The 19,907-nt window shown below is 39.5% G+C and overlaps 1 protein-coding gene across 2 annotated transcripts in view; it reads left to right on the top strand.

Annotated features, from left to right (window-relative positions):
- LOC131077364 (aminopeptidase P2) overlaps window positions 1-19,907 on the top strand; it is a 345,185-nt gene that overhangs the window by 164,050 nt on the left and 161,228 nt on the right. For both annotated transcript variants that reach the window (XR_009113578.2, XM_058014849.2), the window contains exon 6: window positions 2,536-2,811. Coding sequence is in view for 1 of the 2 variants with exons in the window: in XM_058014849.2 (XP_057870832.2) it covers window positions 2,536-2,811 (276 nt within the window). In the remaining variant the exon portion in view is untranslated. The remainder of the gene's footprint in view (window positions 1-2,535; window positions 2,812-19,907) is intronic.

The following is a 19,907-nucleotide window of genomic DNA, read 5'->3' as shown; positions in this document are numbered from 1 at the left end:
TGGTTCAAACCCTTCATAAAAATCTTCAGTCAACCTTCAATAGGTGATCTCTAGTTGCCTCAATCAATGAACACAAAGCTCATGCCCAACATGAACTAAAATACTCCAAAATGTGACAAATTGGATCTTGTTCATGCAAGAAAACATAGTTTAAACAAATATGCTATTTATTCAATACCTTTCTTTATGGCGTCCATATTCTTCAGCAAATCTGAAATTTCTTTGATAAAAGACTTAACAAATTTCTATAGCCTCTATCATTGAATCCCAAGCAAGAAATCTGAGTGATCTCTCTTGCAACCAGCTAGGGTAGAATCTTGCACTTTTGAAACCAATACCCCTTATGTTTTTTGTCTTGTGTTTCTGCTCCATAATAAGCTCTCCAAAATCCAAATAGATGAAATAAAATCAAGCATCCTGAAAATGAGGTCCAAAATGCTCTTTGATAACACCCAAGGAATGTTCTAGAAAACCTTAAGAATTTTTTCAAGGGAAAAAAATATTAAAACCCATCAGAATTTTTCAAGGGAAAAAATATTAAAACCCATCAGAATTTTTTTAGGTAAAAAAATATAAAAAACCGAAACAAACATCGATGCCCATAAGCCATCTTCATGCTTTTCGAGGCATGAAAAATGAGGTACTAAGAAGATGCTGAATGCACGAAATCCGTGGTACGAAATTCAATGCATTGAGACAAGTACAAGCACAAATTCCAAGACAAATTCGTTGGCTCATAAAACGAGGCACCCAAAAAAATCTGAGATGAACCTAGAAAAGCTCTCGAAAAACCCACCAAGAATCTGAAATCAGAATGCAGATCCGGCAGCTCAAAAATTGAGGCACATAAAATGATGCACACAAAAAAAACTCGACGACAACCCAATTGAGGTCTCAAAAAACCCATGAAGAATCTGCAACTAGAGTAAAATTTCGACTTGAACTGAAGGGTCAAAAATCTAGTCGAAAATTGCAGAAACCCTAGGCGGCCATGAATGAACTAGATCGAGAAAAAACACGTGGAGAAAAGACGCGTATTGAGGGAAAAGACACACGATGTGATTTAGAGCAAAAAATCCACGAACTGGAAGCAAACCACTTGAAAAACTTTTGAATTTTTCCTAAAAAGTTCCTGTCAAATTTTTTTTAGAATAGCTAAAAGTCTCAAAAATGATCTCTACTCTGATACCATAATACAGATGCAAAAGCATATGGATTTCAAAGAATCGATGTTGTTCAATTAATCAATGAGACAAAGCTCCTTTAAATAGAGTTACAAAGATGATGTTTCTAAAAGAAACAATCGTTAACTAGAGGCGAAGTTAGAAACAACTTAAATGACCATTAATAACACAAAGAGAAAGATATTATTCTAATATCTTGAAGGTTTCTATCATAGGCAATGTATGGGTATAATTCTGATGACTCTATGATAATAAGATCTGGTTTTATAAACTTTTTCTCTCTTTTTATATTTTTCTTTCTCACCCACATGCATATACCTATACACAAGCATGCAGATACACGACACATATTATTATACATATAATATGCAAAAATACAGGGAACTATTTCACTTAAGATATCCAACTGTTATAGAGTAATATTACCCTTGTGACATATGTAGTACCATAAGCTTGGTCCAACTATACAAAAAAGTTAAAAACACTAATATTACAAATGAGGCTAACCAAATCAATAAAACATACAGTGTAACGTAATAGTGTAGAGAACTCTTTACATACCAGAAAAAATAGTTTGATCTCATGGCAACATAAATGTTGTGGAAAGTGTCTAAAACATGAATAAACCAATGAGAACCTTCTCACGGGAATAGATTGTACTTAATCATAAGTTCACATTTTAAACAATTTCTTCCATATATATGCAAGTGAAATTGTTTATCCAAAACAGAAATGAAAAATCAAATTCTTATTTTACCTATGGCTATAAATTGCATTCTTAAAATAATCTTTCAGAAGCATCCCATTGCATCAACAAATTGAGATGCCTTACATGCATGATCTTCCTATGAATTTTTTTAAAAATTTCATGCTATCTAATTTTGATGCATATGGAATTCGTAAGATTGATGCCACAATTTTTTTGATCTCTGAAATTTCTCTTTTTGAACTCACAAAAACTGTGGGCCACTGCTTGTTATGTGGAATTTTTGACAAAGTGTTCTTTCTACATTGCACATTTAGAATCTTAACTGTTACGTTAATGCATTCCACATTATTCTTAAATGAAGTAATAAAATTTCACATATGATTGGTTATAAAATATCAGTATTCAAGAGATAATGAGTGTATCAGAAGCTTTGCTAAACTGCCATTGCATGAGTTGCAGCATGTAGATTCTGGCATCATTTGTCTTTTTCTTTCACCATGCTTGCCTATTTTCTCTGAGTGGGATAAATAAACTAGTAATTTTGTAATGAGAAAATATGATTCCTAGCAAACAATGCAAATTACTAATTCTAGCTTTATTGTAAGTAGTACCATAATTTGCTCATGTAATCATGGTCTTCAGGTTGGCAAATTGTGGTGCAAAGCTTTGGTTGGATACATCATGCACAAATGTGGCAATAGTTGATGCTTTTCATTCTGCATGCAATAAGTACTTTGAAAATCTGGCCAAGAGAAGTAAACAGAAAAGTATTAAAGAAAGAAAGAAGTTACTAGATGCAAAATCCATGGACATTGAGATGGAAGGACCTTTGGCAATACATAAGACTTCGCCAGTAGCAATTGCAAAGGCAATAAAAAATGAGGCAGAACTTGAAGGGATGAGGCAAGCTCACTTAAGGTGCAAGAACATGTTTCTGATGCATTGAGTAGCATTTTGTGTAAATTTATTCTATTGATCTATATGTTCTAAGGAAACAGGGAAAGCTTCTTGTAATTTGCACATTTCTTACTTCTCTTATTACTTAATTGTCTCTTGTAGGAAATCTTATATTTTGTCAATTGAAAATTGCATATAAGGCACCTTGATTTACAATATTGTGCAAAATATAACAGTAATGTGCTAGTGGTGCAGAAAGTCTGTAGAGAATATACTGAGACATTATTTTGATGAGATTATGTTTTCAACAGAAATAATTCTGTTAATCTATTATTACATCAGGACTAGCTAAACCAAGATAAATGAAAACACACAAATACACACATTGAGCAGCATGATATATGGCATTATTGATGTATCAATATGTGCATAATGGCCACAACATTATTCCATGATCGTAGATGGCAATGGTGGTGAGGGGTTCTCTTGATGAAAGTTGGTGTAATTGCCCCTCCCCTTTCTTCATTGGAATGCCACTTCACTGGTCCACTGACTGCAAAATGAAGGGTTCCTCCCTTCAATCTATTCCTCGTCCAAGTCATTATCCAGTCCACTTTATCCATTTCTCTTCCTTTCCATTCCAAGTAAGCCTTCTAACCGAATGCTTCTTTCTAGCCATTTGACAACACTTGGTATTATTTATGTCATGTGCAAAATATTCAATTATGGACACAACACAAAACACCAACACCAACCACAATTACCTTTAACTCAATTATTTTTTTCAATCCATGTACTTTGTTAGAACATAACAACAATTAACCATGACATCAAGTCATTCATAAAATTTAGATAGATAAAACAATTGTTTCACTTTCAATACATCATAACTGAACTTCCAACTAGAAGCATAGACATAATATGTAAATTACAACATTGGGATAGAATAATTAAATTCTCCAACACATTTTTTAACCTAAATCTAGTCGTGACTCCTATCATGCAAAATTTACTCTAACAAGAGAGAATAACATTAAATCTATTTGAACAATCTTCTAATTTTTTTCAATATCAAATATGAAATACAATAATTCATTGCATCAATTTAAATAAGATAATGTATTATTCCATGTTATTACATTGACTGCTCCAAGACTAGAATTGAAAAATACAACTCTTTTAACTTAATTATTAGATATCACTATGGAATTCCACTAACTTTAAACAAATAAGATGAATGATTATATAACCATTTCTTACCATTGTCCTCTTTGGTTTCCTTCACAATGTTATTAGCAACCCACTTGGTTACAAACTTACAATATCTTGCAATTACGAGATATCAACACAAAAACTAGACACACAATTAGTCTCCATAAAAAATAATAACTTTGATAATCTTGTAACAATATGTAGAAGGACAAGACGTAAAGGGTCAGACTTATGCGTTGGGGTTCATCCAAGAAGGCCTTGGCTGCGTACTGAGATGAAAGGCTTCGTAGTTCACCTATGTGTACTTGAACCATCACATACTTAGTTGGCCAATAACAATGTGCATCTAGGTTTAATACGATAATTTTGACAACAATTTGATCATGTCCCTATTGTTTTTCCTCACGATAATAAGGGAAAACAACATTTTGAGACCAAAGATTAACAACAATGTCTAATAAGGGAGCAATATGTCTTTGTATATGAGTTACTATGAATCATGAGATCTTAAATAAACATATCCCATGATAAGTGATTTCTTCTCCCGAGTCTCCAGAAAATAATTTGAAAGAAATGAAAATGTAGAACACATTTATTCTTCTATCAATTACTTGTTTTTAGGAATGCCCGTGTTAACTTTGCTCAATCGAAAGTTCATGTTTTTAACCTTTATCACATCCCTGCTTAGACATGATAAACAAGCCTCCTTGCAACGTAGATTATTCTTGATGATCAAAATATGAAAGATCCCAAATGAATCCTTTTGTTGTTGCTGCTGTAAATTGTTAATTAAACATACTATATTTTTGTAATTTTCCGACGATCTTATAGAATAGACAGAAGTTGCAGAAAGGGATTGTTTCTTTTTGGGTTTCGATGTTATAAGTAAAGTAATTGATAAATAACAACAACTGTGAAATAAAACAGTAAACAATGTTCATATGTAAGAACACTTAAGCAATCTGAAAATACTGCAAATCATACCAGGCAAATAATCTAGTTTTGTATTTAGCAAGAATCCATACATTTATTTGGAGCTGTTCTCAATTTGGATTGATGCCAGATGGAGGAATATTACTGGCAACGAACAAGGAAGACCAAATAAGCTGAATACAACCCTTCAAGCCAACATACAAACAAGGCGTGGTTGCAAAGGAGGCATGGAAGCTGCTGCAAATCACGTGCCAGCTGAAATAGACTAGCTGCCCTAGTGAAACCCCCAATATGCACGTTGAATCTTCAGGACAAGAAGATGTGTCTTCTACCTCTGACAATCTCTGTGCAATCCTGGATAAATCCACTGTCAACTCCTGCTGAGGGCTACGTCCCAGCAAGCTCAGACCTGGGGTTTGCGTCCCAGACCAAAATCACTTTTCCAGAGCAATTCCCAAATTCACAAGTTTCAAAATGATCAAAGATGTTATCAATTAGGTTTACATCTCCTTATAACTCCTTTCCTTTTGCAAATCGAACCCTAAAGAATAATAAAGCTTGCGCTTTATAATTAAAGTGACACTTTCCCAATTATGGCGTCAAACTATAGAAAAATATCACTTTATTGTGAATAAATAGCTTCAAGCATCCAAAAAGACTCCGGGAGGTGAGAATCATGTAGCAAAGTTCAAGACCTTTGCAACGAGCTATAACACATAGGTATATCAAACCAGATGAAGCCAAAAACCCCATATTACTCCGAAATGGCTATATACATAGCCTTATTTTAATTTATTTAATTGCTAACTTAGGAAATATTTAAAATATATTAAAATATTTCCATAGATCCAATAATAGCCCAAAATAACCAACCAAACATGAATCTGACTTTGTCACCTGTCTGTGACTGATGCCAGACAAGATGGGCCAACTGGTAGTCCCATCCCTAAAATCTAGGGATGCTTCTAGAAACTAGGAAACACACCCAATCTTCTTGAAATTGAAACCATGGTATGGTCCCGTGGAACCTTAAATATGGAAACTGCCACAACCTCCTAAAAAGTAGGGAATCTCCCTAAAATCAAGGAACTACTCCCAACAGCCCACAAACTGCTTGAAACACCAACTCCGGATATTGAATACCTTGTGTGAGTCTCTATCTACCACTGCCAGCCTACGAGATGCAAATAATAGACCATCCCACTACTCTTCTCCTGTCACCTAGAAAGGGGACATTACAAAATATTTGTAATCATTTATGTCAAACAATAGTTAGTAATGGATATAATATAGACATAGGTTAAAACATCAAAAGATAAAATCTATCTTGGATTGTCTTTTTCAGTAGTGTGGCCTAGAATGCTTGATTTGGAGACAGAAACTTTCAGCATCAACATGGGGACACTTGAGCAACTTTTAGAGATTGCATACATTTTGATATTTCTTCCTACATCTTCCTTTCAAGATTGGGGAGACTTTATACATACACCTTTGGTTTTGTTTCTTCCTAAGGGGAGTAACATTGTTTGATGATTGTGGACCATCTTCTACGTCTAGTTTTGAGCACCTACCATTGGTACACTATCTACAATGAGGGGGAGCTACATGATCTCTCCTATCTTATGGGGGGGCCTTTTTCTCACATGGGGTTTCGCCCTTCTCATTCTTCTTTGAGAGTATTTTATATTTTCATCTCTCTTTTGGGAGGAGTTTCCCTACTAGGTTTTCTCCTTTTCTCCTGTTGTGGGAGATTGCATTGCATTTGTACATGGGTACCTAACATGGCGTAGTAGTCAGGACCCATCATTGCATCCTTGCATCCTTTCACATTTTGCCTAAGTTGCACTTAAGTGGGGTGTTGGTGTGAAAGGGGTGTTGTACCTAGTAAGTTCATCACCTAGGCCATAATCACGCATGTTAGGGAATATGGCAATTTGGATAGAAGCAAAGGTAATGAAATGCCAAGGTAGGGAATGACCTTAGGAGTTCTTGGGAAGATGTCGTGATGGGAGAGAAGTATTTTCAATGATTTGAAGTCAGAAAGATGCATTGATGGTGTACAACACACATATGAGGAAGAATGATGAGTTGCAATGACAAAAACGCTTATAAATGTCTCCTAGGTACCTAGGCATGTGCCAAGGAGGGTGTGTGTCATTTTGGGGTGAAATTTGTTGGTGTGAAAGGGGTGTTGTACCTAGTAAATTCATCATCTTGGTCCTAATCACACATGTTACTTAAGCTTACTTAGGGAACACATAGGATTCTTCCCACTTTAGGTCGATTCCCACTTTAAGTGGATAGTTATCACTTTATTTATGAAGTCATAAGATTATTAGACATGCAATCCTATGTTCGCATTGGCCTATATAACAAATTGGTCTCTTTTGTTTTGGATTCGCATGCTTCCTTTGCTAGCTATCTGTTGGTCCCATAGGCTGTTTGGCCTAGTGGATGTTATTAAAAACATTCATTCATTCAATCTCATCCATTCTATTTGCATTCTTGATAGGAATATAGTTTATTCTTATCAAATTGATCTTCTTATTTGATTGTGCTTTCCATTAGGCCTCTAGATCATGGGTGGCTATCTCCATAGCCAAATCTTACAAAATACACCAAGTGGAAAAAGTGCATGCACTTTTCAACTTTAACAAGCTGGAATATGAAAATCACTCAACTGACCCAAAAGTGTTTTATCACTAAAGTGGGAAATCTAAATATCAAAATAGACCAAAAAGTGACATTAAATCTCTTGAGCATATACCTAGCCACTTAAATGCCAAATTGTCAAATGTGAAGGGAACTATTTTTCAGGGTTTGAAGCTTTGAGGATACAAGGATCAAAGTGCTTGTCAAATTTTTTGAAGCAAGTAGTTCATCTTTGAGTGTTCGGATTTTCCTACAATAGCAATGACATACAATAAAAAAACCCTTCAGGATTAAGCAAAATGCAGCCAAATATTCTTGATATCCAATATCTTAATGGAGCATCCGGGTCCCATACTGTTATGTCTTGACATGCATGGATTCTTTCACCTTTCTTATGATCCATCCTTTGTTGAAAACAATTTTGTAATGATAAAGTACAAAGCATCAATCCTTTTCTCCCATGATTACTTTCATGCATTGGAATATAATGCAGAAGTAATGAAATTGCTTACCTTCAGTTGCTGGTCCAAATATTACAGCAAGTTCAAACCCAACATTTTGTTCAAGTGCATACTCCTCAACAAAGTTTGTATGTGAATCAACCTGTATGTTTCATTAATTGAAATACTCTGTTCATGGACTTTATTAACGTCATCAAAATGATCAAAAAGCTTATCAATGGTTGCTGATTTGAAAATTTGAGCATGCTCAAAACCATCATTAATAGTAAGTGTGGAACCTTTTTCATGCACATGTTTCTCAATTGGGTCATCCTAGATTTCTACCTCAAAAAATGGTTTATCATAAGGTATTTTTGCTTCCATCTCAAATAGTGGATTATCATAAACTTGAAAGTTACTTTCAGCATTTTGTTTAGGCCAATTAACTTTATCTGATCGATCCAGATATTTATTAAAGATCGCTGTTCTGAAATTTTCAACAAGTTCAGTCCCATCATTCACAACTGCAAATCCTTTTAAAAGATCATTTTGGACCTCTTCTTTGCTAGTTTCTTCATTTATTGTATTTTCAGGACTCCCTGAGTTCTTTGATCAGAGTATTTTGCTCATCTTCTTTCATACTTGGTTCCATATGTTTAGGTTTTGCAACTATTTTTTATATATTCCGTTTTAATGTTTGGGTGCTTCATCTGATTAAATAGTTCTTCTATCAACTCAAATAGACTTATGAACTATAGACATCTTTTCAATTTTGATATAGCAACTGTCAAAAAGTGGCACTAAAAGGTACATGTAGGTGCTAGTCACGGACATGCAAAGAAGATATGAAGAAACTGAAACTGATAAACAATTACTAAAACTTTGTCACGCAACTGCTGGATTGCAACAAGTGTTAGCTTAACCAATAGGCTCTCAAGATCACTACCTCTAATGCAATTGTAATAACCACTATCAATTTTTTTTAACAAAATCTGCAATAATTTTGATTTTTTAATTTGCAAGCATTTCGTCAAACTGTTTGCATGTAGTCTTATTTGGACACAATAACATTATAGATATAACAATAAATATTTCTTTAATTCACAACTATTGATTTGATACAAATTGATATGCTTTGAATTTAAACTTAGCAATAATAACATTAATAATCATCAATATTTTATATTTGAAATGGTTGACCTGATTGAGCTACTGACTTGTTTGAGGTGCTTGCTAATCTATTGTTAACTGGTTAAACATTCACTTGCTGGAATTTTCAGACTTGCTAATATATTTAATAAATATTGCAACACCTCCTTATGCCTCTCACAACAAGTACAAAACTCTCCAAAGATAGCATGGAAGCCCTAGATATGGTATGACCACCCCATAAGGGCTGTGATTCCTTGTAATTAGTTGTGCCGACCTTAATTTTGGAGGAATTAGGCTGCATGGAATGTCTAAGGCCTCCATAAAGCTATACTGGACCTTTGACTATGTCCCCACATCTGGCACATCTTTTTTCAAGATTCCCTAAAGTGTACGGCACTTCAAAATGTACGGAAATCTTCTAATAAATAGTAACCCCTTCCATATATGTTGTGTTGGACTTAGGAGTTCCAAACACTGCTGCATTAGGCTTTGAAAATCCCTAAAATGGTGCAGCTAATATTGGTTTAGGCTTTAAAGTCTTTTCTTCAAGCACATACTCCTTTTAATGTCATGTTCCTTAACAAATAAATTATCAGATCTGAAACTTTTCAACTTTCTCAAATAAATTTTCTTCCAACAAATGAAATTATATCAAACACTGCCAAGGAATAAGCTTGAATAATCACACCCAAAATGCAATAAATCCATACAAACTGATATCTAAATGAATGTTCAGATTTGCAACATGTAGAAACAAATTTTTTTGCTTTCATAAACTGATTTTATACAGCAAATAACTTCTGCAATAAAGTTTTCAAAATTGAGCAAAGATGGTGCCAACAGGCACATAACAACATTCTTTTTAGGAAAACTTCATCAATCTCACAACAACTATTTTGAATTATTAAATATCAGTTTGACAATGAAATAACAGCAACATACAGCCTCTATGCTGTTATAAAAGCTACATCAAACTCAAAACAACTATCTCCAGAGTATTGACAAACTCCTACAAACTGGTGAAATAAAATATGAAATCTGAAACTGTTTAGCACAATGATAATCTCTGAATGAGATTATACTATGGTAATCCTTGACTCCCATTTTAGATCGCCTGGTAATCTTTTGACTCCCGTCCTTAGATCATTTGGAAACTTTCAAACTCCCATGCATAGTCTCCTTCTCCACTAGTTTATCAGCTACCGAAGAAACAAGCAAAAGTTTTGATAAAATCTGCAACATGAATTATTTTTAAAAGCCCAATTTCTCGATATATACAAATTTAAACCAAAATGGGTGCCAAAATACAACGTCCAAGAAAAAAGAAACTTTCCTTTACCAAGTGTCTATAAGTATAAACTTCCCATGAGTTGCCAACTCTACCAAAACTATCGATTACCACTAAAAGCCAACAAACGATCCAAGTAAAGTTTCCCCAAATCCTCATGCTAGAAAGGGGAAATGATATTTAAATATTTTTTGAGAAGGAAACAAATTCAAACTTAGCCAAAGTTGCCAAGGAAACATTCTAAAAATCAATGCCACCAAAGAGGATATTAATTTAATATATATTTGTTTGATAAATTTGATTTGCATCAAAACAAATAATATATTAAACTAATGAGATTTCTTTCTTCAAACTGTCCTATAACCTAGACATAATATTTTTGGATAGTGGGGACTTACTATTTTTAGTTTCTATTTTTTTGGATAAAGGGAAGGTGACATATAAGGAGTTAAGTGCACGACTTCAGCAGTAAAGTATATTTTTTAATATGTATATTATTGGAGTTGAGGAAAAATCAATTCTACAACTCCCAAAGATCACCTGCATGCAAACTTGTCACAGAAAGAGAAACAAAATAGCTATGGAGGCCAAAATTCAGAGATCCAGAAAATAGGAGTCATATTGATTGTGCAACAAGAATGCAATTCAATAATTACAGTTGTTATGAAATTACAAGGAGAGAATCCTTATAAAAGGATACTCGAAACGCTAAAGGTGAAACCCTAAAGAATTATAAGATTCCTAAGTTTAGTTTAAGCATAGAGTATAATAGACTAATAATTAAATAAATAATTATTAGCTAATAAAAGATTACTCTAACACCCCCCCTAAAGATGAACTTAGGGAGTAGCTAAAATAAAACAAAGGACTAAAAAACATGTAAAAAATGCAGGAAAGCAACAATGGGTCCCGACAACTAGGCCTGATGAGGTACCCAAGTACAATAAAATCTCTGTAAAGTGGAGAAAAAGGAGAAAACCCTATGGGAACAAAACTCCTATCCAAGAAGAGATGAAAGCTCAACTGAAGGACCAAGAAGCCTCCAAATAAGAATGTTCTAGAAGATGGGAACAAAACAAAAAAAAACATGAAGAACACCACTGAAGCATGAAATAGCTGCAAACATTGTCGAAGAGTAACTGCTGATTTGAAGAACCTCCATTGAAATAAAACATGACTAGGTAGAGAAGATTGTAATCTGCATGATGTTGTTGGGTAATTAAGCATTAAGGTAAATTGTGTTAGCGTTAGCAGTTAACCCGTCGGTTGTTGGCAGTTGGCATCGGGTAACTGACTAGATTCCTTTATATTGTATATGTTTCCAGTCTTTGGATATGCTATTTTAGTCGAACATATTGCTATCATTGTATGTACTGGCTTATCATGAATCAATAGAACACTTGTGAGTTCCATATATTTTGTGTACTTCTGTCATTTATGCAATGCCTTAACCTGACACCCTACGGGGAAAACATTTGGCCATTGCTGGAGTAAAAACCTGGGAGCAACGGGAAAAGGATGTACTACATGGCACACAGATAATGGGACAACCATTACCAGAAGGAACGAGTGACCCTGACAGAGAACCCGACAAATTGTTCGAGGGGGAAAAGACACTCACAAAGGATTTCTCCTGCATCCTACAGGCGGCAATCGGAACACACGTACGAAGGGAAGCCACCGCCGAAGATGTCCCAAAAGATGCTGTGTGGAGTTCGCTCGGAGTAAGCCCCGCTGTGAATCAGTTGATGAGCCAACTGCCTAACCTTTTGGCACAAGGATTTTTGGCTCTCCAGAATCGAAGGGAAGACATCTACCTAGATAATTGACGGCAACAAATTCTACGAGAATTTAGGGAGCGCCAAGAAGAGGAGCGCATTACATGAACTCTGACGGTCAGCGAGAATAAATAAGAACACCCCCATTGTAATGAGTATGTCAGTGACATACATTATGTACGAGGGATGAAGTAATAAAAGTTTTTTTTGTTTTGTGCACATGGTTTGTGCTTGCTGTGTACGGAAGTGATTTATGCCCAATATACTAAATAGAGACAAAAATAAAAAGATACAAAGTGATGAATGGGAAGTGGCACAAAGAGTGTTGAATCTTAGATAACAGATAGAACGAAGGCGTAGGCTAAGGCAGCTTGCCGACGGACGGCCGACCGAGGGGTTGCTCGAAGGGAACCCAGGAGGTGTCATGGAGGTTGCGGAGACAGAGATAGACGGAGAGAATTACACTCTCTACACTGTTGTAGGGCTGCTCGAAGGGAACCTAGAAGAAGTCATGGAGGGTGCCGAACGAGAACTCTACAATTCGCCATAATACCACCATAGGATAAGAAGTCACGAAGAGTTGGTGGAACAAACAAGGCGAAATCTAAACTTGATCGATGCTACCAGAGACCTCCTAAAGAACTTGTCCATTTCGGAGGACAACCAGAGGGAGACAACCAACCGGAGGGAGACGACTGAAGGTGACGGTACGACCGAAGGTGTTGAGGGAACACAAGGGTATCGTACGAGAGGCAATTTGTTCGGTTCGGGGTCAGCAACCTTCTTTGGAGGACCCATGAGTGGAGGGTCAGGTGCAGGAGGTGGAGGCGGCGGATCACCAGGTACAAGCACACAAGGCGTTAGAGGAGCGAGACCCAGTGGTGGGATGGCAAGTAAACAAAAATTGCCAAATTTCACAAGGGACGGCAAGACGGCAAGGAGGACCCCGTACGGCACTGCCGTACATGTGAAACTATTTGGTCCGCCAATGGAGTGACGGATCAGGATGAGTGTGTACAGTAGTTCCCAACCACGTTACGCGGAGTTGCCATAGATTGGTACTCCGATGTTGACAAGCAAAAAATGGCAAAATGGGCCAATCTACAGAAGGAATTCAAGGAGGAGTTCTGGTTGCTCTGTGATGACAATGAAATCGTAGCTGAGATATACAGCACCAAACATGGTCCCAAGGAGACAGTACGTGCATACAGCCGGAGGTTGAAAGAACTACTGGATAAAATGGAAAGCCAACCCACAGATGGGTTGAAGAAACAATGGTTCGTTGAAGGGTTGAAATCCTCCCTACGGAAAAAGATGAAAATTGTACCCCTGATGTCATATGACGATGCCTATAATAGGGCGATGGACCTCGAGAGCGAACACAAAACGTCAACGAAGAAGAAAACTAATAAATACTCATTCGACGATGATGAAGACTCTGACAGGGAAAGTAACAGCGGTGGCGAATCGAGCAAAAAGGTGCACGCGCTCCAAAAGGACATGGAACGAATGTTGAAAGAATTCAAAGCCATGAAGGGGAGTACAAGTAAGACTGAAGAAAACGACATGTGGTGTACGGACTGTAGGAGTGACGACAGAGAAATGAAAATCACCATGAATCGCCTAAACTCGGCGAGTCCGAGTCCGAGTCATGCTCGCCGAGTCTCTGGGACTCGGACTCGGACTCGTACGAGTCTGGCGAGCAAAATCGCTAGACTCGCCGAGTTAGCGAGTTTGGCTCAAACTCGCCAAACTCGGCGAGTCCTGAGCCCCAAACTCGGCTACTGGCTGGTTTAGTAAAATGACAAAAAAAACATTTTAAAAAGTTTTTTTAAAATGAATGGTATCATCTTTGTTCACTACAACCTTCGCTTGAGAATGAGAAAAATTAGGGTTAGAAGATGCTGCCCCTCGACCCCGCCCTGTATTGTGACAGGGAGCGCGCAAGGGGAGCTGCTCCTTGACCCCGCAAGGGGTGATGCCCCTTGATCCCACCTTGGGGGCGCTGCCCCCAAACCCCCGTTGAAAAATATGAGGGGAAATTGTGTCAATAGAAGTAGGGAAAATTTAACCTCTGAGTCTGACACTGATTAGATCAGCCAGGTAGATATAGAGGCTGAGACTGTAGCCATGGCGGAGGAGGAGCGGAGAGCACGAGCACAGACAGGAGATTCAGAGGCAGATAGTGACACGGATGTTCTTGATGTTGGTGAACATGGCATGGTGTCACGGGGAGGGGCTATGGTTGTCAAATCATCCATGACCTACCTTAGATGACTTCGCAGGGGGCCAGGGCCGGAGGGTGCAGGCTCCTCTGAGCCATAGGCTTGTAGTTGTATTTACCTTTGTATTTGTATGAAACATTTGATGATGATCATATGATGACATGGATTTTTTATTCCATGAGTTTTGTAATATTGTATACATTTGATAATAATTATATATCTATGTTTGTTATTTCCTTCAGCTACAATTTGCGTTTATGCTTATGTGATTAATGTATACTTGTGTATGTAATCAAATGAGCCGAGTTTGATGATGTTATTGTGTCTTTAAGGTGTATTCAATAAAGGGTGCCTGAACAAGTTTTAAATCTTTAAAAATCTCTAAATTTATTGAGTTTTTCAGTTTCTCGAGTCCAGCCGAGTCTGGAGCCGAGTTTGACGCCGAGTCTCGAGTCTGATGCCGAGTTAGCCTTGCCGAGTCCAAGTCCCGTTTCTTTGAGTGACGGACACACCAAGGGATCCTGCCCCATGAAGGCTTTCTGCGACATTTGTCAGATTGCTGGACATTTGACAAAGGAATGTCCCTACAATATGAAAACCAAGAGCCAACAAGTTCTCTTCACGCAAGAGCAGTCGGCCGCTAGAACTTCGCAAATGGCCAACAATAGTGCATCATTTGGCGGATACTGGAACAACTGGCGAGGGGGGAAGACCAATAATAACAATAATAATAGGGGTCGGATCCAATATGATGCGAAGGGACGACCAATGATCCAGTGCCGAGCTTGCAGTCAATGGGGCCACTTTGCCAGGGAATGCACCTCAAAAGAAACTCCACAAAAACTATGCAAATGGTGTGGGCCTGGAGACCATGATGATAGAACTTGCGCAAAGTCGGGAGTGAACCTGCTCAACATTGACAGAACGGAGGAATTGGTATTGGCAATCACACGGTCACAGGCAAAGAAGGCCACATACCCAGACCCCCGTACAGAGAAGCAGCGGGCACTGGAGGCGAAGGCTGAAGTGGCGAAGGAAATGTTGGCATGAGGGAACACTTAGGAAGCGGCAAGTACTTCTTGCTTTGAGGCTGAGGAAAATATCTTGAATCAAATGCTGCAGATTGAAGTACCTGTGAAGATGAAGGACCTCCTGGAAACGATGCCGCAATTACGTACGACACTCCTACGTACGGTGCAAGTAGCCCCACAGAGTCGGGTGACTCGAAACACGAATGTTCTTGGTGGAACACCAACAGACCGATTGGTGTTGACACTATACAGTGGTCGGCACTCGACTGTGGTAGAAATGGGAATACTTGGCACCATTTTGACTGACACCATTGTTGATGGCGGGTCGGGAGTGAATGTGCTTTCGGAAGAAACCTAGAAGAAGCTTGGCAAGCCGACACTATGGCCGTCAACCTTCAACTTACTGGGAGCGGATCAACATGGTATCAAACCTCTTGGAGCGCTCATGGTGCAACAAGTGACCATCAGGACACAACCATTTGTCCTCGACTTCGTGGTGATTCCTTTCGCCAAGAAAGGATACGTTGCCATTCTTGGCAGAGGGTGGTTGGTGGCGGCCAGAGCGAATCACAACTGGAAGCGTAACACGTTGTCCATGGAGAAAGCCGTGCGAAAATTTATTATCAACCTGAAAACACAACTCGTGAGTGAAGAACTTGCATCGAAATTGGAATCGGACGGTGCAGGCGGAGTTGACGAAGGTAAGTAGAGAAGGGAACCGGATGAGGAAGGCGTCCTGGGAATCCAAGGATGTACGGAAGATGAGACCGATTCCCTTAATGGGCTCTTCCACTGGCAAATGGAAGACTACGAGCTGCTGTATGGGTGCAACATGTTGGAGGTTGACGAGGAGCCGGACGAAAATGAATTTCCGCCAGCGTACGGGGAATACATGGAAGGGGATGCTCCTGTCAACGAGACACCAGCACATAGGTTTGATATGACGAAACCAATCCGGTACGAAGAGTCTGTAAAACCTACAAACCTCGGCAGGGAAGCAGAGCCAAGGAACATCCTAGTTGGCGATGACTTGAATCCAGTTTTGAAAGTCGTCGCGTTTAAAAATTCGTGGAATACAAGAATGTATTCGCCTGGACATACAAGGACCTCAAAGGGGTGCCGCCAAAACTGTGCGTACACCAAATTTCACTCGTACCTTGGGTCGGACGTGTACGGAAGAGGCCGTATAGAATGAATAAAAACTATGCTGCGAGAGTGAATGATGAAATCTAGCGCATGCTCGAAGCCGGGATTAATTTCAAAGTGCAGACCAGCGAGTGGGTATAGCCCATAGCGATATCCCTTAAAAAGGAGGCAAACCAGATCCGAATCTGCGTGGATTTCAGATGCCTTAACGCGGTCACCATAAAGGACCCGTTTCCAATAGCATTTACAGATAGCATCGTGGAGGAAGTGGCTGGTCATGAAATTTATTCATTTATGGATGGATTTTCTGAGTATAACCAGATATCCATTGCCAAAGAGGACAAATTAAAAATGACCTTCATAGTGGAAGATGGCATGTACGTGTATAACCGAATGCCGTTTGGGTTATGCAACGTGCCAACGACATTCCAATGGATAATCCTTCACATATTTGACAAGATGTCAGTAGGGAACTTCAGGGCGTTCCTTGACGACTGGGCCATCTATAGTAACGAAGATGCACATTTGGCCGCACTTGGCGAATGCATGGAGAGATGTAGGCGAGCCCGCCTAGCACTCAATCTCAAAAAATGTAGATTCATGGTGCCTCAAGGGAAGCTGTTAGGACACATAGTGTGTAAGGCTGGACTCAAGACTGACCCGGACAAGATTCGGGTGATAGTGGAAATGGAGGCATTGATAGATGTCACGGGAGTCAAATCCTTCCTAAGACACATAGGGTATTACAGGCGGTTTATCAAAAATTTTGCTCAAGTATCCTGCCCTCTAGACAAGCTGACGAGGAGAGGTGAACGGTACGCATGGGGCACGGCTTAGGAAGAGGCCTTCCAAGAACTGAAGTCACGGTTGGTAGGTGTGCCAATCCTGACATATCCAAATTGGGACAAAGAGTTCCATGTACATGTCGACGCATCAAATTTTGCCATATGGGCCACACTGGTGCAGGTTGGTGATCATGGGCTAGATCACCCGGTATACTTCGCGAGCAGACTCCTGTCAAAAGCGGAAAAAAACTATAGTACGACAGAGAGGGAAGCCTTGGGGATGGTGTACTCTGTCTAGAAGTTTAGATATTACTTAGTGGCCACGCCGTTCACATTCTATGTGGACCACCAGGCGTTAATGTACTTGGTGAATAAGCCAATCATTCAGGGGCGAATCAGTCGAGGGCTGTTGCTGCTACAGGATTTTACATTTAACGTTATTGTACGACTTGGGAAAAGCCATGTGATAGCCGACCAGCTATCTAGAATCAAGTCAAGGGAACCGGCGAAAGGAGTAAATGAAGACTTCCGGGAAGCCCACTTATTCTGCATTGCCGTCCTCCTTGCCTGGTACACAAGCATCGGGGAATACCTGTTGACATCACAATTCCCTAGAGAGATGCCACCAGGGGAGCGAAGGAAGCTCGTACTAAGGAGTAGGACGTTTCAACTCATTAATGGCCTTTTGTATAAAATGGGACCTGACCAGGTCCTACGGCAATGTGTCCTGAAGGAAGAAATTCAAGGTGTTTTACAGGAAGCACATGAAGGCCCGACAGGAGGGCACATGGGGCCCGACACAGCCAGGAAAGTTCTATTGGCAGGGCTATGGTGGCCGACACTGCACAATGACGACTAGGAGTGGGTGACGAGTTGTGACACGTGCCAACGGGTAGGGAGGCTGCTGAAGAGGGATTTTATGCCCCTCAACTTGTCCAATGCCCAAGAACTGTTTGAACGATGGGGGTTGGATTTCATCGGACCTTTGAAGGCAAGTCGAGCCCGACGGTGCAGATACATCGTGGTGGCCACATAATGCTTGACCAAGTGGGTCGAGGCACGGGCTCTACCAGACAATTTGGCCGTCATTACGGCAAGGTTTATCTATGAGCAAATCGTTACATGGTACGGGATTCCAATCCAATTGACGAGTGATCGGGGAGGACATTTTTTCAATCACATAATCCGGTTTCTCACGACGGAGTTCAAGATATTCCACTCCTTATCAAGCCCCTACTATCCTCGGGTGAACGGGCAAGCCGAGGCGACAAACAAAATAATCGTCTCTATGATTTACAAGTTTTGCGGAGTGGAGAAGGAAGATTGGGAGGAATGCTTACCGTGAGTACTGTGGGCGTACTGGATGACGTATAAGGTCACCACAGGACAGACCCCCTTCCAGTTAATGTTCGGGCAAGAGGCGGTGGTGCCAGTGGAATTTATGGTGCCGAGTCTTCGGATTGCCATTGACAATAGACTAGGCGACATGGAGAGTCTCCGAGAGCGGTTGTACGCCTTGAACAAAGTGGATGAGCGATGAATGATGGCTCAGTGTGCGATAGAGACGGCACAATAGAGGCGGAAAACGTTGCACGACAAACACCTGCGAATAATGTAGTTTACTCCCGAACAACTTGTGCTGAAGTTTAACTGACGCAATGAAATAAAGCTTGGCAAGTTCAAGGTAAAGTGGTTGGGTCCATTTAAGGTTCGCGAAGTCGGTGCGAACGGAGCCATTAAACTGTGGACGCTCGATGGCACGGAAATAACTGAGGCAGTCAATGGCTCAAAATTGAAGGTGTTCTGGGAACGACAGGAACACCCAAACCGTGAAAATTGAAAAGCAAAAAAAGCAAAAAAAGCAAAAAATAAAAAAAATAAAAAAAATAAAAAAAAATAAAAATTTGACTTCTCCAATGCCTTCGCCCAACTCAAAAGTGTATTGTAGCTCAAAAATAAATTGGGGGTCTGGGGGCAGTGCCTCTAGCGGGGTCTGGGGCAGCGCCCCTTGCAGGGTTTGGGGGCAGCGCCCCAGGTGCGCTCCCTGTCGCAGTAGAGGGTGGGGTTGAGGGGCAACGCCCCCGCCGCCAACACCAATTTACCATCTTCAGAACCACACGAAAGTCCCTGGCGCACATCATTTTGGTGATATTTCTTTTACAAGCAATCACTACCAGACCGATGAAAATCACTACCAGATCGATGGAAATCATTGCTAGATTGACGGGAAGCATTGCCAAGTACGAAATGTTACACATTAGTACGGACAAAGACATATTCGTACAGGATTTTAGTACGTGGTAATTCCGTACAAACCCATACTAACAAAGGCGTCAAACGAACTACACAAATCCGTACGACCACGAACCTAAGCATTTTTTCATACAAAATAATCCCGTACAGCTTCGTACGGACGCAACTCTAGAAAAGAGGAAAGACATACAATTCCGTACGGTCATTGGTGTATGAAAAAGA

This window comes from Cryptomeria japonica, chromosome 4 (assembly GCF_030272615.1).
Source record: "Cryptomeria japonica chromosome 4, Sugi_1.0, whole genome shotgun sequence".
Lineage (NCBI taxonomy): Eukaryota > Viridiplantae > Streptophyta > Pinopsida > Cupressales > Cupressaceae > Cryptomeria > Cryptomeria japonica.
Note: the sequence above shows the minus strand (reverse complement) of the source record. Positions and strands in the feature narration are given on the sequence as shown.